General features: G+C 32.4%; 1 protein-coding gene and 1 long non-coding RNA gene across 3 annotated transcripts in view; one reads left to right on the top strand and one right to left on the bottom strand.

Annotated features, from left to right (window-relative positions):
* LOC135835759 (uncharacterized) overlaps nt 1-19,927 on the top strand; it is a 37,508-nt gene extending 17,581 nt beyond the window's left edge. For both annotated transcript variants that reach the window (XM_065350175.1, XM_065350176.1), the window contains exons 4-6: nt 4,336-4,473; nt 17,962-18,081; nt 18,261-19,927. In XM_065350175.1, coding sequence (XP_065206247.1) covers nt 4,336-4,473; nt 17,962-18,081; nt 18,261-18,500 — 498 coding nt within the window. In that variant the 3' untranslated portion in view covers nt 18,501-19,927. The remainder of the gene's footprint in view (nt 1-4,335; nt 4,474-17,961; nt 18,082-18,260) is intronic.
* The window catches only part of LOC135835762 (uncharacterized), a 153,829-nt gene that overhangs the window by 22,204 nt on the left and 106,894 nt on the right, over nt 1-24,731 (bottom strand). Inside the window, exon 5 of the long non-coding RNA XR_010556945.1 lies at nt 12,821-12,908. This is a non-coding gene — a long non-coding RNA (uncharacterized LOC135835762). The remainder of the gene's footprint in view (nt 1-12,820; nt 12,909-24,731) is intronic.

Genomic DNA, 24,731 nt, shown 5'->3' with positions numbered 1-24,731 from the left:
ATAGACATATCCACTGCGATTAGATTTATGTAGGTACCTATACGTGTTTAAAATCGTCCATCGTGGGAAATCTTCTCCTCTTCGTCTTCTCACCGATGGTCTAATACCTCGCTCATGTGTGTACGTAATTAATAGCATAATTTATGCTAATTTTTGTCAAAGTTACATTTCAATTGCGTAATATATAACATACGTAGACGTACCAACATAGCCAGGGTAATGCGGTTTAGTGTACTGTAAGTACATACATCTACACATACGTAGATGTATACTTAATGATTACGCTGTAGGTACCATGGAGGTATTTTTACGCGTAATTAGTACATTACTTACTACACATGTAAGTTCCTCACTTTGCAGTTTGGATAGTGTTCGCACGATAAATTTTTGTAAACGGTCGAGGAATTCTTCGGGTTTTAAAAACGTCTCGATGTCTCGTGTCGCCGATCGGATTACCTCTTTTTTTTTTCTTTTTACAGCAGGAAGAGATAAGTCGTTAAGTTTTAGGAAGTGCGTTGACTTTCTACGCGCGTATTTAAATTCCGCGCTTCATTTAAACAGATCCGTAAGAGCGATATGTCTTAATAATAGTCGGATTTATAGAGCTTTCTTCCAGAGAATACATCGAGGTAATCGCCTGTTCGCAGTAATGTAATTGTAATGGTCGTTAGAGCAATTCCTTCTTGGAAACCGTCGTGTTCCATAAACCACGACAAAATGATAGATCAATTATTATAGGGTTGGTTGAAATTGGCAACACTGCATTTTTTAAAATTAAAAACTTAGATATTTTTCTTCCTGTTTTTTTTTCTTTTTTTTTTTTGAAGTGGTGAGGTAGAGGTATTTTCTGAAATTCGTTTTTAAACAGTAGGTACCTAGTACCTACTACATACATACATTATTCCAAATTTCCAAAACCTCCATTTGAGTGGGGGAGGGGGGCGCTTATGAGCATACGAATCGTTTGCGAATCATGAACCAACTTGGAAAGCTCATATCCAAATGAGCGAATCATACTTCTAATTTCTTGCAAATCGGTTCAAATCAAAAAAATTTTCAATATATTTTCCTACAATTCACGATAAAATGAATCATTGGAGAACGAGTGAATCGCTTGACATGAGTCCTCCGCAAATGAGTAAGGTGTATTTTGGTTTCACCTAAATCACTTCCAAAAAAATCTCCTAAAACTTTCCCTTCTTCAAGTACTCATTTTATTCAAGAGGAGGGGGTAGGGGTCAATATTCACACTAACAAGGAAATTTTTGAACCAGACAAAAATGAATAAAAAGTTGACCCTAAAACACCACCTGCAAAAATTTCAGATGCTAGAATCCATTTTCGATTTTTGGACAATTCTTAAAAATTCAAATTTGGCTGTTTACGAGTCATGAAAAAAAAATAATAAAAAAATGTGACAAATTGACGTAATGGCAAAAATTTGATTTGTATTCCATTTTCAACCTCCTGAGTCAAGACGGCGGTTTCGAACCGTTTTGGAGCCTGCAGTGGATTTTTGGATTCTCCATGTTTTCGAAAAAACGTTCAAGTAGGATGAAAATGAAATTCAGCAAATATAAACTCAGATTTGTCATTTTTGTGGCCCTTTCGATCGATTTAGGCACATATTTTTAAAATATTTTTGTGCCAGTTCAAATCCAAAATTTTCAAATTTTGAATTGATATTTTTTTCCAAAAATAATTAACTGGAGGAGATTTAAATTTGAACCAGCACCCGTATCAGACGAGAAAAGGGCATATTCCAACTTAGTACCCTCAAAACCCTAACAAACTACGAGTTACATGACAAGTTTTTGAGCGAGAGCCTTAATTTGGGAAGAGGGAGGGTACATAAAATAAACACATATTGAAACTCAGCGCCTCCAAAATTTGCATCATTTCCACTGAAAAGTTGAGCTTTCCCCAGGAAAGTTCGGTTTTGAGATTTTCAAATTTTCATCACCTATTGATTTGAATCTGTTTTATATTCTCTTTGACGTTTCGTGAACAGATTTTTTCAAAATTTAATTAATCTTGAGATGTGATATATGTGACTTTAAAAGCTTTTAATATGCACTTCGCCACTTTTGCAAAAAATTGCAAATGCATGAAAATTTCTACATTTGGCTCCATCCCTCAGCTTCTTAGAGAGTAAACATCGAAATGGTGGTGGTTTCAATAGATCATCGAATGGAATTCGCAAAAAAAAAAAAGCAAAATTGGATATTTTAAAACTTGCAGCTTTTATGATGAAAATCTCAAAAAAATGAGATTAAACGTAAGGAAATTAAATTCTTATCACTGGTTCTTCTAGTTTTGCGATGAACAGTTTCATTTTACCTCTCCCCCTTCTCCCGAACAGGTCTAAAATTTTCGAAAGTTGATACATGTTTTAATTTTAAACAATCATATGTCACACAATTTTTTTAAACCATCAGAAAAGGGGTCGAATCAAATTATCAAAAAAATGATTCGATATCATTCAGCGCTCTTAAAAACGTAATACGGGTGTCTAGCAAGTGGATGTCAAAACTTCAGATTTGGATGTAACCTGGTACGACTTGGAAAAAACTTTATATGGACAAGTTGCCAATCTTTAAATTTGAAGGGGCAATCAAGATTCGGAAAAAAATGTGGGAAAAACGTATTTTTGACCTCAGAAAATAAACAAATTTCGTTATTATGAATTTTTGCTCAACTTTGAAATTGAAGGGGCTAGAAACATTTGAGAGGGGTTTTGCGATAAGGGCCCTTGTGGTGATATTTCGATTTTTTCAGGAGAGAAAAAACATCGAATTGCTTCGATTTTTTCGATTTTTTTTTTTTTTGATTTTCGGGTACAGTGTTGTCTTGCGCATAGGTTGGATGAGAAATTTTGACGAAATTCGTTCATCATCGCCTGATATCCGTGATTTAGAAAAGGGACCTTGTGGTGAACAGCCGAATTTACACAACGTTACAGACTACCCCGCAAAAAAATACCGAGAAATTCGGATTCGCCATGAAATTTTACATAGGTAACAACTATAAAATAATTTTTCCATCGACCTTAAAAAAAAAAAAAAAAATCAAAAACAAACAAGAACTTTGTTTTTCGATTTCCCAAAAATGTGAGTTTTTGAGTATTCATGTTCAAGTAATTTTTAAAACGAGAAGTTGATGAGATAGGTGAAATCTGATTGCACCATTCGATTTCTCGTGAAAAAGTAAGTCGGAATCGCCAATAAAAAAAAAACACATCGAATCACCACAAGGACCCATATCGCGAAACGCCTCTCATTTTTTTTTAATTTGAGAAAAACGTATTTTCGACTTTGGGAATGGGCGGTACTTTGAAAAATAAACAAATTTTGTTATTATGAATTTTTGCCTAACTTTGAAACTGAAGGCGTCAGAAATATTTTTAAAAAAAGTATTTTCAGAAATCCAAATGTTTCTGACGCCTTCAATTCTAAAGTCAGGCAAAAATTCATAATAACAAAATTTGTTTATTTTTCAAAATACTACCCATTCCCAAAGTCAAAAACACGTTTTTCTCAAATTAAAAAAAAAATGTTTCCAGCCCCTAAGTTGGGCAAAAATTCATAACAACGAAATTTGTTTATTTTCCAAAGTACTACCAATTCCCAAGGTCAAAAATATGTTTTTCCCCAATTTTTTTCCGAACCTCGATTGCTCCTTCAAATTTAAAGATAGGCAACTTGTCCATATAGCGTTTTTTTTTTTAAGTCGTACCCGGTTACATCCAAATCTGAAGTTTCGACATCCACTTGCCAGACACCCAATAAAATAATATGTCACATATATTTTAACATTTTTTATATTTTGACCAAAATTTTGGGACGCCTTACTCCTTCCTCATGGTTTTGCGGATCCTAGAATGAAAAATCCATAGTTTTAATTTCTGCTTTCCTAATTCGAAGAATCTGCAAAAAAAATGTTGAGCAAAATTGGAGGATCTAAAAAACTTAAAACCAGGTTGATTTGCGATGGAATAATCTCCTACATTCCTAGAACTTCAGTGGTACAGGATGAATGAGGATTTTGATTTACGTTTTTTTTTTTTTGAACTGTAGATATGAGTATGGAAGAATACAGTCTCAATTAATGTCTGAAAAATATTGGCAAACGTCTAGGGATACTAAAATTTCATTAAAAGTAGTCTCTGGATTTCCATAACTTATCTTTCAATTTGAAAAATACCCCGCCCCCCGCACCAAAATCCCAAGCAAAATATGTACTCTACTTTTTCATTGAACTACTCTCATTTTTACTGCTAATTTAGTCATATTATCATCGATTAAAAATAAAACCACGTTTCGCGTTAATTTGCAGAAAATCAATCAAGTTTTGGACTTCAAAACTCGTCTATTGAACAATCTAGAACAAAAGAACCGCGAACAAAACTCGCAAGTCGGCTTAAGCGACTCGAACACAGCCGGAGCAACGGTCAGCACGACGACGGAAAACCCGGTAAGTGATATAATTTTTACCATTTTTTTTTCATGGTCACTGTACATACACTTATTCACCGCTCCTGCACTGGTTAGCAACAATGTTGAATCGCGCGGTTGACATTTAAATGAGAGAAAAAACGCGTTCATTGCTTTTAAAATTACGCTGACTGACGGTTTAATTAGCGGCAAAAAGAAGAAGAGAAAAACATGTATATATTACGTAAGATAATCTACTCGTACTATACAAAAGTGGTTGAGTTTTTTCGGTGAAGGGTAACCGACGACGACGACGACGACGCTGGTTATAACCTTTCAAACGACGATCGCAATTTCGAGGCTATAAAGACGAGAATATCATCAAGTTGTAGGAAAAAATCTCTCATCTCTTATCAATGTGTCCAAACAGTTCGATTTCATAATGTGCCTAATACCTATCCTATGGACTTTGTCAACTCTAAAAAAGGTTGTAGATACAGGTAGCTAGGTACTTGTACCTAAATGTAACGTTTGAAATTAGAAGTAGAACAACGCATAGCAATAGCAACATATTATGTATCGGTAGATTATTACGAAATCGGTGCAACTTCAACACAATTATGCTCGAGTCCGGTTGGAAATTTTATCAAGATGAATGTATCACATATTTTTCCCTTTTTTTTCTATGTCACTGGACCAGTGCATACGTCAGCGTCATTTTCGCTTAGCTTATTTCATATTCCATTTCGTAGAATTTTTTTCACGTTTTCATTTTGCAATTCAAGTATGTGTAGACGTAGGTTGTAGAGTTGTAGTTATAAGTTCAATACTCCGAGTTCATTAACCTTGAAAATTGAACGTTGATTTAACAACGTTCGCTATTAAATCATAGCTTAGGTAAACAGAGTTTTAGCCTGCTGGCCAACTGTACCAGTTTTTGACTCATTTCTCCCTCGGATACCTTCACTAGATCCGTAAATCTCACACATTGAGATCATGTAAACATAATTCGCTAACAAACGTGTGTTGTTCTCGTTGTTTGAACTGACCACATTGTTATGAAATCCTATGTTGTTTTTCTGATACCCTTCCCCCTTTACTCTTCAAAACTCGACACGATTTTTTTTCACTCTGGGTTTTTTCTGAAGTGTCTCGCAATGGTCAGTTGATTGTATGTAAGTACCTTTCTAGTATTCAAGGACTCAAGGTTTTCGAAAACAGTCGAGAATGAAAACAGGGATGTGCCTAAAAATGAAATCCAACAGTTGAGAACGATTCTTTATTATTCGTAAATTTTGAAAATTCGTGCAGTGCACAACTGATTACCGGAATTTCATCGCTAATACTGATTTCTCACTCCACAATTTACTGTTAGACAGCATTTCAAAAGTCGTGATAAATTTTGAGCCATGCCTAATATACAACATCCCTCTGTAGTTCCTAATTTTACCAAAAAAAAATCATCATAACCAAAAGCCAATACCTAATTATTTTATTAAAAATGACAGCATTTTTTCTCAGTCCCATAAAATATGCAAAGGAAGAATAATTTGTGTCATGGAATAAGATTTGGGTGTTTACGACTGAAATCACGTTTTCAAGAAAAACGTATTCAAGTTTTTATTTAGAAAGGAAAGTGTTTAGAATTTCCAAGACCTTTTTACTTGAAAATCCGGGGAAAATGTCAACATTGATTTTTTGGTCAACTCAAACCTTATTCCATGACACTCACGCACCCATTTTCAAATAAGTTATATAAAAATGTCCATAAAAATTTTTATATCGATGATTTCATTTTTCAGGCTTTTTAATGTTTCAAACAAGCTGCAAAATTTTCATTTCATGGAAACATTTTTAAAAGTACTATTTAAACTTTGAAGTCTGGTACTCAATTTTTTTCGAAAAAAGTAACTTTAGTAACCAAAAAAGCTCGAAAAAGTTGACAAAAAGTGAAAAACCGTGAGAAAAAACCATCTTGATCAAAGAAAAATGACCCAAAAACAGAACCAAATTGATATTTTGTGTGTGTTCAATTTTAAAAAATTGAACTAAGTATTTTGCAACTTTTTGAAAAAAAACGACAATTTTTGAAAATTTTTTTATTTAAGTGAGAATTTTTGCAATTTTGAGCACAAAAGCCAATTTAAAGCAAGAATGATGATTTTAGCAAACAAAAAGAAATGCTTTTTGGCAATTTTTTGCAAAAAAGCCGAACTTTTGCTTTTTTAAAGATTTTGTTGGAAAAAATGTGACATTTTTCAACAATTTTACGACAACAAGAGCAGTTTTTGTAAATTTTTTGCAAAAAGCAAGACTTTGACAATATTAACAAGAGGTAAAACTTTATGGCAATTACTGGTAAAAAGAGTAGGTATACCTTATCATTTTGCAATTTTCGTCAAAAAAGGGAGAATTAGGGAAAATTTTGAATAAAAAGTAGGACATCTCGGAATTTTCAGCAAAAAAACGACAATCTTTATCCATTCAAAAAAACAAAAATCTTTGTCAATTTCTGAAAAAGCAAGAATTTTTGACATTTTTTGGCAAAAAGCAGGACTTTTTGGGAATTATTGGCAAGAAAATTATGCTTTTACCCAATGAAAAAAAATTAAAAATCAATGAAATTATCAAAAAAGTAAATATCTGCGAAGAAATTCTGATTTGAAAAATTATTCGAATGATAAATCACGAATAAAATTAATGCCCATTCCTGATTTCGAATAATCTAAAAATAGATTTCAAATTCTGATTTTTGGTGTAACAAGTTAACAACCCTATTTATTCAAAGGTCCCTTACCGGGTCTTGCTTTATCGTCTATACTTATCCCTCATTCGTATGACTTTTTTATTAGAAAAAATAGATCAATTCAGTGAAATTTTCAATTTTAGTTTTTCCCAATTAAAATTTTTTTTTTAAGTTTCAGCGCATAATTTTTTCACATTTAATAATTTCTGTTATAGCTTTTTCCAAAATTTGAAATCGCGTCAATTCTTTGACTTACAGGTAGATGGTTATGCCAAAAAATTCATTTCTGATTAATTTTCATTTTCCAGTATTCTCAACATTTCAACAAATTTCGATGCTTTTTGGTAATTTAACGACTCATTCGATTACCTAATTTCCAACTCAATGAATCGTATTTCTTTCGCCCCTTAGGTGTAGAAATTCTTCTCGTCTTTACAGCTGAAAATTTGCACAACGTTTACAAGTCTGTCTCTTTCTATCTTTGTAAGATTATTAGGTAAACTCAAAACCCCTCCACTGCGCATTTCAAGTAGGTAAAGCTAAAGTACCCACATATGAATTCAATTTCAATCAATGTCACGAATCTTTCGAGCCAATAATTCTTATTTATTCAGACATCAATCAGATTAGGATCACTTTTAAATTCATCTCGAGTATTTTAAAATTATCTTAAGCTCATTTTACACTTACGTTATAGTTTCTTTTCGCTGGTAGTTATTGAAATAACTTTCTAGAATAGTATGGTTGGTGTTGGTGAGCAAAGCACGCTGCTTGTATAGTGGGTACATAAATACTCGACTACACGTATAGGTACTTGGACATTTGTAAAACCCGAACGTAATAAGTAACTTTAACAAATACTCAAACTTATTGTTGCGATGGCGCGAAAAAAGTTACGCAAATCTTAAATACTCGTAATCAATTGGAACACAATGAGACAGAGATATATACACCTACTAAGTACCGGCTTAAAGTACCCCAGATGAAAAATGTACCTAACGCAAACAATCCACATCACGTATTCAATATACAGTCGAATTGTTTACATAACGAGAGTTCGAATTAAGTTGGAAAAAAAAGTAAATAAATAATTTAAAAGGAAACATCGACATAGGCGTCATAATTAAATTGGCGGAAGTTCAATTCTCATCGACGCGAAGCGTTTTTTTTTAATTAACGTCGCTCAAAATGCGATGCGAACATTACCGTTGATTCCAAAATGTACATAAAATCTTGGTTCGTTCGTTTGGTCAGAATGTCGACTTATGTAATTTGAGTTCAAAGCAAAGTTGCGTAACATTGGTAATATACATAGATTTTTGAAATGTGACCAACTCTCGTCTCACGGAGTATTAAAAAAAAAACTCTTTTTTAAAATGATAAATGGTTCGACGACTCGACATCTTGAGGAAATAGTGAGCAAAAAATTACGAATTCGTGAAAAATACGTATATAATGAGGACTACCTACAGGTGTATACGTATAGGTCTCGTACACAGGAATACTTTCAGATAAGATTTTTCTATTTTGTTGTAGTTGTACGCTAAAATTATTATTTACTTTTAATACGTGTTAACTTTCATATTTTAAGAGTTCACCCAGTATTCGAAAATATGCCAGTCATCCATCGATGCATTTTCACGTACTCGGCTAGATATTACGTCGTTTAAAACTATTCTACGTATGTCTCCAGCAGCAGCAATTATTAATTGGTGACTGTGTGATCTAGGTGACGGTTGACTAACGACATGATCTAAATTTGCATCAACCATCATTAAAATCAACTTTTTTTCAGTAAAAAAAAATTAGCACGAGAGTACACCCAATTGCAACAACAGACCTGGATGATGCGAATTAGATAAAAATATACACACACCCAATCACCAATCAGTCTCTAAGATAATTTACAAGCCACGAATGCATATCTACGTGTAATTATCAACGATGCAACTCCATCTCACTGCCATGGCCCTCTTCTCCTTTATCGAACTATCAATTTATGTGGAGAAAAAACCACTTTACGACTTTTTCGTTAAAATGTATTGATCTTGGAAACGATTAAAGATTGCAGGTGCATAAATAATTAACCTACGAGACAGAAACTTACGTAAATCTGATATACCAGCATATGAGAAGGGTCAATGCGTGAATGACGATGATGGCTGTATCAATGGCACGTGGATGGGTGCTGTTATAATGTATACTAGGTCGTGTCCTATTCGATGTAAGAACTTGAGGTTCTGGTGGTCGTGAATATCAAGTGCATTGTTAAGGTATCACCTTCACGAAATGTGTACGCTCAGACGAAGTGCATGTGCTTCGAAGAATATGGCTCTCTTGAAATTCTATGCGAGGAGTTGAAAGAAAACGACAGTTTCAGTTTCTCCAGAGGTGTTTTTATTTTCTTTTAGGATGTATGGAACTGAGACAAAGATACAGGATGGAAGACTAAACATGGAATTAATATACCCATTACCTACCTATGCGAAGTTAAGAAAAAATTCAATTTCAGCAGATAAAGAATTACTGGACAGAAAATGAAATTCCAAGTATGTACCTCCATAAGAAAAGAAGAAAAATCAAGCACCTCAAAGGAATTATGTTTGAAGATGATGTACCCACTGCAGGAAGTTCATGTTCTAGTAACAGCACCTCTACTTTCTGAAACGTGATGAATTGACTTGTAGAGTACTTGAAGAAGTTGCAGATATATTTTCTCCTGTTTTAATACAGTTCCAAACCCAGCCCAATCTTGTGGCCTCTTTCATAACCCTTTATCCTAAGACTAATATTTACACGTCAACTCCAACAACATTGGAACTTTTTTATTTGAGTCCAACTATTCGGCCAAGAAGAAACTCACACACAGAATACAAACCATAAAGCTGACTACTGGTGAAAAATTGTAGAAAAGACCAAAAGGGTGAAATTACTCGTATTTTGTTGGGCGTAACATCAGTTGAGTGCCAAACCCATTGACGAGTTTTCGAGAAGTTGCCATCATTCTTTCATCAAACGAATCAACATCATTCCAGAAAAAAAGAATACCTACCTACGGTGATTTCATCAAAATATTTTGAAACTTCCAGAGCATTTTCTGCCAGTTTTGCATAAACCGTCAAAAATAATTAATATCAGCCAAATATGCTCTTTGAATTTATGCTTTCAAGATCAAAATAATGTAAAAAATATGCCCAAACACTCATTTTACTGGGAAATTTATGATACGTGTGCATGCTCGAGCACAAAAATTTGCACAGTAATCGTTTCATAAAACGAGAGAAGACTGAGAAAATTGTTCCTTGAATGCTCTTCTGAAAAAAAGTGAAGGAATTGCCTCGAAATCTCACTTATATCACATTTTTGAGTTGAGGATTTGTGTGATTAATGAAAAAGGGAGATTGATAAAATTTTAAAAATTGTATTCTTAAAGAATTACTCACTGGAAAGAGAGTAAAAACACATAGGTTTGCAGATGAGAACTCCGTACTTATCAGAGAACTTTTCAAGTTACTTTTTCACCATCTTTAATGGGACTTCATCATGAGTTAAGCCGTTAAGGATCGATACCTTATCCTAATTTAAGGAATGTTTTAAAATACCAGTCCAAAACCTAAGGCACAAAGAGGGGGGGGGGGAGGGTAAAATATGAAATTTTCCATGGACGTATTTTGGCTCTCAACAGCTTTGATTAAGTACGCCAATGTATCAAAAAGTGATTTGAGAACAGAATATTTGTACGTTACGATTTTCGATTTTCCAATTTTAAATGGATTTTCCCTTGATTTTACGATGCCTGTCTAATCTTGTGATTTTGAGCAAATGATTTTCTGAAAGAAAAAGAATAATGTAAGATTTTATGTAGCTGGATTTTTTATGAACTTGTGAACGTGTAAAGGACATTTTAAAATTTTTTTACATACTTAGGTACATTTTTGTACAGTTTTTGAGATGGATTTTTCAACAATTATTTTGAGTGGATTTAGGTATGAATGATTTTATGCAGGTCAAATGACGTAGAATTTTCTGATTTCTGCTCGAAATATCACAAAAGAATAACGCTATTTGTGTAACGCTGACTTTTGAAAACTTGGAAAAACATTCTTGACTTCTTCATGTAAAACTTCCAAAAATTCACCAATAGGTAGAAAAATATCATTTTCCCACATTTAAAATAGGTACTTTACATCTGATCTGATTTTACGAAACAGCTGCCGTGTAATTTTCGGTAAATTACAGGAAATTTTTTGATAAATTACTGGATAATTAAAAAACATGCTCATTCATAATTTATACTTAGAACTTTTTCTCTGGTATTAAAAAAAAGAGACTTAATCCGCGTTTTTTCTTAATTTTTTACAAGACGATTGGTTTTTCTCTAAAATCGATTTTTTTGTGATGAAAAATTGAAAAAATCAAAACAATCCAGTCGATCTAAATTTCCAAACCTTAGCTCACAATATCTCAAAAGTAAAGCCTTATGAATGCAAATGAATCACACCTTACTGGTAGGAAATGGCATGCTCTACAATTTTGTTTTCCTGCATTTTCATAGAATCCTCGATTTTTCCAAAGAACTGAATTTTTGTAATGAAAAATTTGAAATTTTCCAATACATATTTTTTTTACAACACAAAAACTATTATCTATATTTGAAAATTTTATGGCCCTTATTGCAAATTTCAAGATGCTGAAAACATTTCATAAAATTTTAGCCATTTTTCTGAATTTTTTGAAATTTGCAATGAAGGACTTGAAATTGGCCAGTACAGACAGTGTTTAAAACGAAATTCTGTTTAGAATGTTTTTTTTTGTTTTAAACAAGTTTTTTTTCAACTACAATTTCCTAAAAAAAAAACACGTTAGGCAAATTTTGTGTTTTGATTTCAATTTTTGAATATTTCTTGAGCCTTATAGCTATTGGATAACGTATATTTGAAAAAATGAATTTGTGTTAAAAACGTGTTTAAAACACATTTTAAAGATGTTTAAAACATGTTTAAAACCCTTAAGAATCCAGCAGTTCAAAACCCTGTTTCAAACAAAAAAAAAAAAAAAAATACGTTTTAAACAAAAAAAATCGTTTGCTTTGTCTTTAAAAAAAAAAAAACAGTTTTTTTTCAACACTGGAATTGGCACAACTACGTTCAAAATATTTTCCTAATTTCAAGAAGGATATCTTTCAGTTTCAATATTTTGGCAAAATTAATGTGAAATATTTGCACAGGAAAAATTTTCAAAACATGAATTTATCCAAAAAAAATATTTACAAATTTTTAACTGCTCACAATCAGTAGAACCCAATGGTCTTGGATTTTGACGGCAATAGCATAGATTAATGCAGAATCTCAAATACTTTTATTGGGAACTGGACCATTTTTCCAAAAACTAGTTGTGTAGAAGCTAGAGCAAAAAAACTACTTTTTTTCGAAAACGACTACTCTTTCCATGAGCATCTCCAGAGCTGAAGTTTTTTTTTTTGAGTAACTTTCAACTCAAATTAAAAGTTTCTGCTGAATTTGGTAAAAATCCATGGACTTTTTTTTCGCATCCGCTCTAATGGACATCTACATTCTATATACGTAACTTATTTATGCATAATTTAATACCTTCTATAAATAAATACGAACAATTTACTTACTACTCAATGTCGTCGCGTTTCCCTTCACCAATTTCCTCACCACTAAAACGCTTCTCAACATTCCCACAAATCATCGCATCTCAACACACTGGAAAAAAACCAAACCAAACATACAAAAAATAAATAAAATAGCTTATCAAACATCTGCACCGAACCAATTACCTACCTATACCTAATTCATATCTTAACATCTCATTAACTTGGGTTCGGGAACGCGAAAAAAATTTTGGCCATTGCTTATACCGCAATTTCGTAACTTCATCGAGGATATATGTACTCTTATCATCCAGCGACAGTTTTTTCCATAAAATACTAATCCGGTGAAAGGTATTATACAGATTAATGACCTTATAAGACCATACCGTAATAGCTAAAAATGAGTAATATCATGTTTCAGTAGTCGCTCTAGCCAAGTGGCACTTCAGTCTGAAGGGGTGAATTTTGAGATGGATGACTGGTTCGACGAAGACTATTTAAGCCCTTGACAATGTGTAATACTCGCTAAATACTCACCTAGCGTACGCGTCTGTCTGCATTTTACGTGCGTAAATCCATCACACACGAGCAGAACAATCTCGTATTTTTTAGTTTTCATTTAAAAATGACAATTTCTGTTTATGTATTTATTTATTTTTAGTATCTAAGTTAACCATTTTTTTGTATTATCGTTGATTTAATAAAAATACTCTTAAATTATATTCATTCTTGCCATCGGGTCTCGACCTCTCTTAACACATTGTATATATTTAAAATTAGTTGTAACTTTTTAAAACATCGCACAATAAGGCGTACAACAAATCATAGGTGTATTATATTTAGAGAGAAAAAAAAACCTGAATTCCTAATTATCATACTAGTCCTACAAATAGGTATACACGAGAGAAAGAAATTTTTGTACATTTCGTAATAGTCGTGAAAGAAGATGATCTCACTGCACCTAGATGATTTATCGATCAAACAAAAAAAAAACAAGATGCGCAAAAATTTCATAACAAGATGCACGTTTTTTGTAAATACATAATGAATACGTGTAATTTTTTAAAATTAAATAGACGTCTGTTTAACTTTAGGGGCTATGGATCCTGCTTACCTCCTTCTCAATTTAGACGAGTTATAGGTACCTACTTCCGTGTATAGTTTTTAGATTCAGGACAAGCGTATCGAACGGATTCGTGAAACAATAATCGAATTAAGAAAAAAATAATATTTCCACATATCATTCGTCATCAATTAAAACTCATAGACTATAGAATCAATGCGCTGATATAATTTCAATTAGACAAATCCCTGTGTGCTTCTGTCTCTGCCTCTGCCTCTGCCACCATTGTCGTCGATACATATTGAGATCGATTAAAAAATCTTTCTATGCAACTACATATTTGATTGCTGATTTTCGTCATATGTTGTGCGACGACGACGACGACGACGACGACGAAGCTGCCTTGCCTATGCCAGTGTGCAGGAGAAAGTGGAGTAAACATAGTATATCGAGTACTAATACTAATACACACGTACTTATATGTATTAATACGAGCACTTTAAAATCGTAATATGAAAAACAAAACCGGTATAAGTCCGCTGTACCGTATTACCTAATCGTACTATAACGTGATCGGGTAACTGACCAACATTCATAACAATCTGGTAGCGTAAATAGAGTCTCCGTGTATCGCCCAAGACGTACATATTAGAACATTACCGAGCTCGACGCGTCTTTTAATTGTTTCACGGTGTAGTGATAAGAATTTTTTATCAGTTTCAGTCTTAATTCTGCTAAAAAGCGATTGCAAAATACCTCGTTTGGCTAAAGGTGTCGCGTAATTATTTTTGCGTAGATAAAATCTCGTCATGTCGAGTCAGCATGTAGTCAAAATTGTTGGTGACTTTCCAGATAGGTGATTTGATTCAAAGTCTGTCTTTCATAGAAAAAAAATAGAAAAAAGAATTCTTTTCTTTGAGGGGGGGGGGGACAAAAAACCAAAATTGCCCAAAATATGTATATTACATAAATTTGGATTTTCTATTTGAAAATCCATCTACCGCCCCTTCTCGCTCCCTGCCTCAAACACCAACCTTCTCAAATGTATATAAAATTGGCACAAATACGTAGGTAGGCAATTTGCAACGTTCAACGCAAATTTCTAGTAAATGTTTAATTCCTATGTTGATGGTTGTGCACATACATTATTACCTACGATGTTTCTTGCAACAGCATAAAATATTCAATTAAAAAGTACATATAGGTATATTCTTATCGCCAAAATATAATTCGTGTTATTTTGTACGATTACGTAATGAATGACTAAATCTCGAAGTTTATTAGATTCTTAATTTGTTGTTGATATCTTAGCAAGAGAATTATGTTAATAGGTTTAATGAAATTCGGAATTGGAAATTAAAAAGTAGTCTTATTGAGCAATACGAGAATTTCTGACAATTTTGACAACAAAGCAAAGCCTTTTTGTAATTTTGGAAAAAATGCAAAACTTTGTTGCAATTTAAGTCGAGAAATCAATATTTTTACGCAATTTTGAACGGACTTTTTTTTTGTTTTTAAATAAAGATTGTTTGAAAAAAGTTGAACTTTTTTTCGAGAAAGGCCAAACTTTCTAGCAAAAATCAAATTGGTCTGATATTTTTGGTGAAAAACAGAACTTTTAAAATTTGGATAAGATGCAGGATTTCTGGCAATTTTTTTCTCAAAAAAATCAAATTTGGACTTTTTTTTTGCAAAAATGCAAGCTTTTGCACGTTTGGCAATTTTGGTGAGAAAGACTCCTGTAATTTTGGCAAAGGCTTTTTTTTGCAAAATACAAGACTTTTTGGTATTTTTTTGGAATTTTTTTTTTGGAAAATCTGGTACGAAGTAAGACTTTTTGAAAAAAAAAAAAAAAACAGTCAAAACAGGACTCACTTAGTACTTATTTTAAATGCAGGACTTCTTTGTCATTTTTTTCTTCAAAAATCAAGATTGTTTGGCAGTTTTGGAGAAAATTAGACTTTGTTTGCAAAAATGCAAGATTTTGGAATTTTTAGTAATTTTGATGATGAGAACTCCAGTAATTTTGGCAAAGGCTTTTTTTTTTGAGAAAAATAGAAGATTTTCAGGAAATTTTTTCTAAAATTCAAGATTAGTTGGCAATTTGGAAAAAGTTGTACCTTTTGGGACTTTGCGGTAATTTTTTTTAGCAAGAATCAATTTTTATGGAAGATTTGATAAGAAGCAAGACTTTTTTAATCCAGGGAGAAAAAAAGGATTTATTTATTTTAAATGCGTGACTTTTTGGCAATTTTTTTTCAAGTCAAGATTATTTTGCAGTTTTGGTAAGAAACAAAACGTTTGCAATTTTGGCATATTTGTAAAAGCAGAACTTGAGTATTTGCATTTTTTCTAAACAAAAAAAACGATTGAAAAAAAACTTATTCGACAATTTAGCAAAAAATCAAGATTGTTTGGCAATCGTGACAAAATGTCTCACTTTTGTTTGCAATTTGAAAAAAATAATGATATTTTTTTACAATTTTGGAAAAAAGTTGAAAAAATTTCTGTCATTTTGCAAGACTTCCTGACAATGTTTAGCAAAAATTCAAGATTTATTGGCGATTTTGACAACAAAAGAAGAGTTTTTCTTTGCAATTTTGGAAAAAATTTGGACTTTCTCTATCATAATTTATAAATATTGAGTGTTCACTTCTTGAATTCGAATTTTCAGGCTCTCAGCACCTCATTTGTTTCAAAATCACTGAGCTGTAGGTCACCGAGGGATAGAATTCGAAAATGAATATTTCGACTCAGTGACTTTGAATTATTCAGAATCTACATAACTTTTTTCTCGAAATTGGAAGTTGAGAGGAGTCAAATCAAAAAAATGAGCTGATCATTTGAACTTGGCGTTTTCGAACTATTGACAATCGACATTTTGAATTTTGAGCGAAATTGGAAGCTCTTGTGTCCAAAAGTAAAGAGTGCGAAAATCCCCTTCTAAAAAATTAGAAGTTGCAAAGAAAGTAACAACTTGTCTCGAAAGTAGTTTCTAAAAATTTTCCAAACGCTGCTTTCAATTTAAGAGATCATCATGTAAAATTGAGCCTTCACCTTGAAAATTCAAATTTCATGTTGAAAAGTTTTAATGGCAATAACCGATCTAGACCATTTTAAAAATGCTAAATCAGCAATAATCAGTTTGAAGATACCTATATTTTTTGACCGCTTTTGATGCACTCTTTCCCTGGTTAACGTTGAAATTTATATGCAAAGCCCTATCAAAAAATAAAATATTCATTTCTGTTTTTAAAAAAAGAACTCATAAAATCAGAAAGAACACGAACATCATTTTCACGACGTAATAATATCGTATCATCCAAATCTTCCATAGGTATAATCATCGTCATTCGTCACCTCGTATAATTCACTGGAAAAATTCTACAGAATACTCGACCTTCGCATTAATACCGATGATCTCCACGCCGATAAGTTGATTAAACCGCACCAAAAAATTAATTACATAAATCCTCTCATCATCAACACCATCTGACCCGTTAAACAATTAAGTAACATTATTAACACGATTTCTTAACAAACTTGCAATTAGCAAATGATCGTCAGATATTCAAAAACAAAAAAAAATCACCGAAATATTGATAATAAAAAAACCAGTCGTAGTCGTCAATTAGAAAAAAAAAGAAAAGAAAAACAATGACAATGAAAACTGTCGTTCAATGTTAACTCGTTCTCTCTCTCTCTCTCTTCTCTTTTATTCTTGTCGATTGAAAAACATATCTGGTATTTTGAAGGAACTGGAACTGGAACTTGCTACCACATGATCAATAAATTTAAAGATGATAGCGACGATGGTCATTTTGAGTGATTATTCCAATAAGTATTAAAAATCTTACAAACTCGAAATTAGTTCCATCATCAATTCAAAATTTTGATAATCCAAAAATTGTCTTCAAACTTTTATCAAATGCTGCATCCTACACTTATGCACATTGCACTCGTATCACACAATGTGAAGAGCGAAGGGGCAGTAGATGAAATTTTTCGCAACGTGATTATACACTCATCACCAATTCACACCCGGCCAATTAAAATTTGAATAACCATCGTAGTTCTGACAATTTTTTTTGTACTTTTACAGGACGCAGGAGTTCCAGAATTCAACCCGGATAAAGTCTCCCTTCAAGTTCCTGAAACGGTATTCGCACCAGCCTTCAATATCGCCAATGGCGCTTCTCAAGTTCTCGGAACACTAATACAGGTTAATACAGCAAAAAAAAACATTATTCATTAAAATAAACCACGACTTAGATTAATGACGAAACATGTGCGAGAAAGTACACATTTCGTAATTCCTCTCATGTCCATATCTGCCAACATTTGAATATTTATTTTTTTTTTAATCTACGAGGTCGATAATTAATCGTTATAATTTCACAGAACACAGCTTTACGAATCGCTCGTCTATTCGATGCGCTGAAACCTCTTCTTAGGAGTTCCATCGGATTCAAGTCGAAAAAACGTGAAACAGAATTCGACTTCACAAACGATTTCGACGACACCGATTCGTCCGCCAAGCAGGAATCCTCCTCAATCGCCGAAGAATTCGCTAAAGAAGAAAAAATTGAAGAAAAAACACCGCTCAAGTCGAGTTATACGGCTCTGGTAGCAAATAGTTAATCGCGTATAAGGTTTGAATCAAACCAGCGATTTCAAATTGAGCATTTTTTTTTCTTTTTATTTTAAACGAGCACTTCGTATAAGCGATATCCCACGTGCCATATATGCTCAAATTGAGCAATTTTTTTATTTTGTAGGAGCTCGTGAGGCATTTAATGTAAAAATGTCAAAAGGGGATATATTGTATTATTATACCTACACGGTTTTTTTTATCTGTGTCTCGCAAATTTATCATTGTAAAACTTTCATACTACATCGTATTATGCAAAGGGTCCTAAAGGAGGGGCGGGAGGGGTATATTTCACGACGTATTTCAACAGTAAATACATATAAGTATATTAAAGAGTAACGTTGCTCGCGTTCATTAATGTAAAATATAAGTACGATAAGTTAATTTTATGTAAGCTAGTTATCTAGTAAGTATTTACCGGATGCATCGTTGCGTATTGATTAACTTTTAAGTGTGTTTGTGTTGTAATTACCTATCCTATTCGTCGTTAAATAATTTCTTTTCTTCTTATTTACCTATTCTTAATTTGTATATGTTACGGATTCATTTTTAAATTATGTATTCTTGTTTTATAGTATATGTAGAAATAAGTGTATAAGAAGGCTGTGCATATAAGCATGTTTCCAAATTTGACAGCCTCCTCGTAGTTAAATGTCGTCGATGTATTTTTGAAATGTACATACGAGCATCTGATTTCAGAATGTCTTTTTATTGCCATTTGGGCATTTTTTAATTTTTTAAATGTACCAATACCCTTTGAAATGTACGCAGCAGTGCTATTTTGGTAACGTATCGATGTGTTGAATAAGTTGCCTAATCGTTCCCTAAAATTCATGTTGAAGTTGAGGTTGAAAACAGCGCAGATAAACAGAAGTACTGAAGCTTTAAAAAATGTGCTCCGTATTTTGAGCGATTCAATTTATCAAAAAAAAATAAGCTTGAGGCATTTTCTTCTATTTTTTTTTTTTTTTTTTTTTTTTTTGAAAATCAAAACGCATTTTTTCAATGTATTCTTGCCATTAATTAAGTAGCCTAAATAAAATTAAAATATAATGCTATTCAGTTTCACCGAAGTTCAAAAATAGGCTATTAGAAAATTCCGACTCAAAATCTAAAATAAAAATTTGTATCAAAATTTGAATTATTCTCAAAAATATAGAAATTTTACACCAAATTATTCAAAAATGAAAAAGAAACTCCACATATTGACATATTTCATTGCATAAAAAATGAATTCAGTACATTATCATCAGTCCATATTTTTACGAAGGGTATATTCATAAATGATAAAATACTTGAAAAAAGAAAAGTACAAAATAATACATAGACTTAATAATAAGTGCATTATAATAATTTATAAGTGTTACCTTATCATAATTACGTACTTTTTATTAATAAAACTTGATTTGTTGTTGAACATTCGACGCTTTAGAAATTTTATTATCTTGATAAGTAAAGAGAGAAAAGAAAAAAGAAAAGTCCACGGATTCAAAATGATACAGTAAAGAAATTTTATTAATCATTTGAACTTTTGAGATGAAATTAATAAGATTGAGAAACAATATTCCGTTTCGGAAGGGCTTTATGTTGAATGATGGCAATTTATTCGTGAATACGAGAGCAACTCCGACTACATAGCAGCCAGGTTATTTAAATTTGTTATGTCATTATATGTATAGGTAAAGTACCTAGGCTAATTCTTGGCATAAGGCAACACACATGTTCTATGTATCATGTGAAAGTACGTGCAATTTCGGAAGCGCGCGTGTCTTTTTATATAATGACATTTTTTTCAAAGGAATAAACCGAACACCTGCGGTCAGCATAATTGATCGATAAATTGTTGGGTATCGATCAATCGCAGATATATAATTCTGATATAAGAATTACGAGTGGATAGGTACAGTCGTATAGTATAACTGAATGTAAATGACAGGAGAATTTTTTTTATCTCTTTGTCATTTTCCGATAAGTGATTTTATTTGTAGATTAATTTTTTTGCATGGTGATTAAAATCGGTTGAGGGAAAGTAAAACATGATTTGATTGAATTATTTTAGGACCTACTTTTCAAAGAATATTTTGAAAAAATCTCTAAATTTTGATTGTAAGTATTCAATTTGATACATGGTACCTACACCTGTAATGCATGGTGCACAATTTTTTTCAATTTTTGCAATTGGATTGACATGTTTATTTCATTAGTCCAACGTCCCCCCTCAAATGTTGATTCATACTAATTTCACAAATTGCATGCAAAATAAAAATGGAACGCTGTCAACTTTCAATTATGGCTCCATTTTTAGAGGGGTAAGAGATAAAGCGACGACGCGACGTCTGATTTTAATCAAATCTGAAAATACCCACTCAATCTGAAAAAAAACAAATCAAACATACGATTTTTGAAAAAAAAAATCTCAAAGTAGAATGATTTTTTTACTGTACATTTACTACATGTCCAAGCAGAATTTTTTGTACTGTTATTATCATGAACTTTTGGAAAATAGTAATTTAACAAAATGAAGAAATAAAAAACGAATTCACACTTTATACTGTAAGTTGTGCACGTCTTTATTTAAATCAGTGATCGTAATCAAAATCCAATCAAGGAGAAAATTAATGAACTTTCATCGCACCAGGTAAAATGTTAATTTATTATTAAAATTATAATAATATGTACCAAAACAAGACGCCAGACGAGATAAGTTGAAAGTAAAATTTTTCAACGATCCAACATTTCTTTACGCCTATGCCTTGAAAGTTAGGCAACCAAACATGCATTTATTTAGAACAAATTGTACATATCAGTGGCGAAACCACGATGCATCACTTGAATGCTTGTAGAGCACTTTGCAAAAAAGAATGTTTTGGAATTTCCAAAATTTTGAAAAGGGAATTTAAGCCTGAATATTGAAGATTGAATTTTTTGATTAGTTATTTCAGTTATTTGAATATGAATAATCTTGATTTTTGCATTGAATATAAATCCAAAATTTGGAGAATAAAAAATTTCAACATGCTCTTTGCAATTGACAGGAGTAAGTATCAACGAGTAAAACTTGAATACTTGAACGTCACAAAAATGAATCGAAAAAAGCATTTATTTAGAAAAACTTTCATTTTCAATATTTTAAATACAAAAGTTGATTTTTTTGTTTTGGAAAAATTTTCATTCTTTTTTTTTGAATCAAAGTGTTTAAAATTTCTCTGTTTTGTGTTTTCAGTCTCCAAAGCTGATGAAAATAACATTTCATTTCATTTTTCTCCAGTCTTGATCTGAGGTTTGAGGTTTACTCGAGACCTCTTCAGGTGTGTTTTTGCCAACTCGACAAAACATTTCACGAAAAAAAAATTAACTAGCTGATAAAGAATTGTCGATTTTGCAGCAGGTGAAACATTCAAATCTAACGACCATTTTTGGCTCCTCGAAAAACATTTTATAGATATTTTGTGGCTCTCAGAAAATTTTCTTTCTGAAGTTATAAAAAATGCTAATGCAGTTCAGTGGAGGTCCATTTTTAAAATTTTCAAGTAGGTGGAGAAAAAGAAAAATATAATTGGAGTCTTTGCTTCAAAACTACCTGAAGTAAATTTCAACTCACTAAGAAGGTCAAAAATAAAATGTAAGTAGACTAATTTTGAACATTTTATTTTTAAATAAAATACTTGTTCGTTAAAATCTCTAAAATATCATTCTCGATCGTGGAATACTAGCAAAAAGTTGAATAATGAACTTTTTATTAACATGTCTGAAACAGAAACTTCGGGAAATTTATATTGGTTCAATTTATAGTTTCTTCAGTTTCAAGTGTTTCCTTCTTGAGCGAAGCCATCGAGCGCCAATTTACTTTCAATCGAATTTTATATTGTTTTTTTACAATTTTCAACCACCTCACCCCACTCGTAAATTTTTTGAAAACATGTGAATTTTGGTTGGATGTTATCCGCATTCAACCACTTTTAAACCTGGATCACTATTCAATGCTCCGTTTTAAAATTTTTATTAAAAAATTGGATCGTGCAATTTTGGAAACCTCTGCCCTTCCTTCAGGGAGACTCAGCACCAGTCTCCAGATTACTGATTTCATTTAAAGCAAACTGATTTGTCTCCACTTCTCCAGATCACAGATTTCTCAGCATCATTTAAGCAACCCTCCCCCCCACCCCAAAAAAATCAATTCAAAGTGAACAGCTCTGCATCTATGTAGGTTGAAAATTTGTTTAGTTCAAGTACTTCATTCTCAAAGGATTCATTAAAAAAATAAAAAACACTCCAATCCCAAGTATTTAAACATATCTGTCTGACTCCAGGTTACAGATTTGTTTACATTATTTTGAAGAAAGGCTATTTTCCAAAAAAATAAACACCTCAATTTACTTGTAAATTTATCTCTAGGTTACTGATTTGTTTACTTCATTTTGTGCAGATTTTTCAACAAAAATATTCAAGCGAGCAGATTTTTGTTTAGCTTACAGATTTGTTTACTTCGTTTGGAGAAAATTTTTTAAATTGTTTGCTCAATTTTTGCGTGAGTGTTTTTTTCTAACACCTCAATTTATAATAAGCAGATCTATCTCCAAGTTACAAATATGGTTTTCTCAATTTTAAGCTGAATACATCGCAATTTCGGAGAAATTAAAATTACCATTTTTTTTTGCTCATTTTTGTCAAATTTTAGTTTTTTTTCAATTGGGAAAAATTCTTTCAAAATCGAAGATTTTTAATTCTCTGAAATTGCAATACAGGCTATGATAACTACTACTACTTTATGAGTATTTCTTCATGCGTACCACAGATATTGAAGTTCTGGGAACATGAAACGGATTTTATACGCGGCCCAAAACTCCGGCAAGCTATTACAGCATAGATAATGGTCCAGTTTTTCTACCAAAGGAAATCCGGCTAAAAAACCATAACTCGTCAATTACAAGTTAAATCATCTTTAACCAATACACACCTCTCTTTACATAATCAGAGCTGACCAGGATCTGCTCAAATGGCCAAATTTCCTACATCTAATTACAATGTAAACATTTCGAGCCGGATCCTTAGCCTTACCCAATATTCGATGCATTGCACCATAAAAAAAAAACAACTTAGACATTCATGCTTTAAAGTCGTGGATTCTTCTCATTTACTCATCATATTATGTATATTCTTTAAAGTACCATTTAATGAATAGATTTGCAGTTTACCTTGTTAAAAATGAGATTAACAGTAGTTAAATATTCTTTCACAATGTTTCACTGGATTGCCATTTACGTCTTTGATAAGTAATAAAATCCTATCAATGAAAGCATGTTCTCCTCCTTCCAAAGTACACTGCTGTCACTCTGCAGAAGGGTACAGTCCAGCGTATGTACGTAAGTTGTTGAATGAGTATTCGATAATGGCAATTTTAGCCTACACTACAAGTAGTTGATAATGTCGTCTTGTAAGAGTAGGTAAGGTACCTCTATTATAAGCAGTCCTTTTAGCTTCCGTAAAGTGCATACCAGTTTTTCGAGTACGAATTGAATATTTAGGAAGTAAGAAGCGGCGTGAGATAAATAGACCATATACCTACAACAGTATATAATACGAGATAAAAATCATGCTACAGTCGCCTCAGCAGTATAGTAGCAGTTTAAAACATGCCGAAAATATACATAACTCGTACCATAAAAAAATGCACATGGCACAGCTGACGAATGTATTTGGATTACTGCGTGAGCGTTTGAAGCTGTTCGATGTGTATTATGCAACAACCAGTTCGATAAAATTAGTAAAAAAAAAAAATTCTTGGAAACGCGTCTGTGAAAATTTAGCAGGTACTGCGAGTGCATCTGAGCCTAGTAAAAGGAAGGGGTGAAGGCATGGAGGAGAGTGTTGACGATTATGAAACTAACGTGAAAAAAGAGATGGACACGTTATATAGGGCGAGAGGAGAATGCTCGATGTTCAAGGTAACCATAGGTGGAACCGGTTCGAGTTTGAGAAGAGAAGAGAAAGAAGTGTATGAAAGAGTGCATGGTGTAAACAATGAGGAGAACAACCTTTTCGGTATTTAACGAATTAGTATACCTACTCAAAATATAGACATAAATGTACCTACCTATCTTTCTCATTTTTTGGGGAAAACCACTTTTTATCGCGAATCGAATCAAAATTTGAGCTACGGGGGGTTTCGGAACGAAAAAGTTATATCCGATCTCAGATTTTCGTCAAAGCACTTCCATCTA

Source organism: Planococcus citri, chromosome 2, assembly GCF_950023065.1.
Source record: "Planococcus citri chromosome 2, ihPlaCitr1.1, whole genome shotgun sequence".
Taxonomy (NCBI): domain Eukaryota; kingdom Metazoa; phylum Arthropoda; class Insecta; order Hemiptera; family Pseudococcidae; genus Planococcus; species Planococcus citri.
This window is presented reverse-complemented; position numbering and strand designations above follow the sequence as displayed.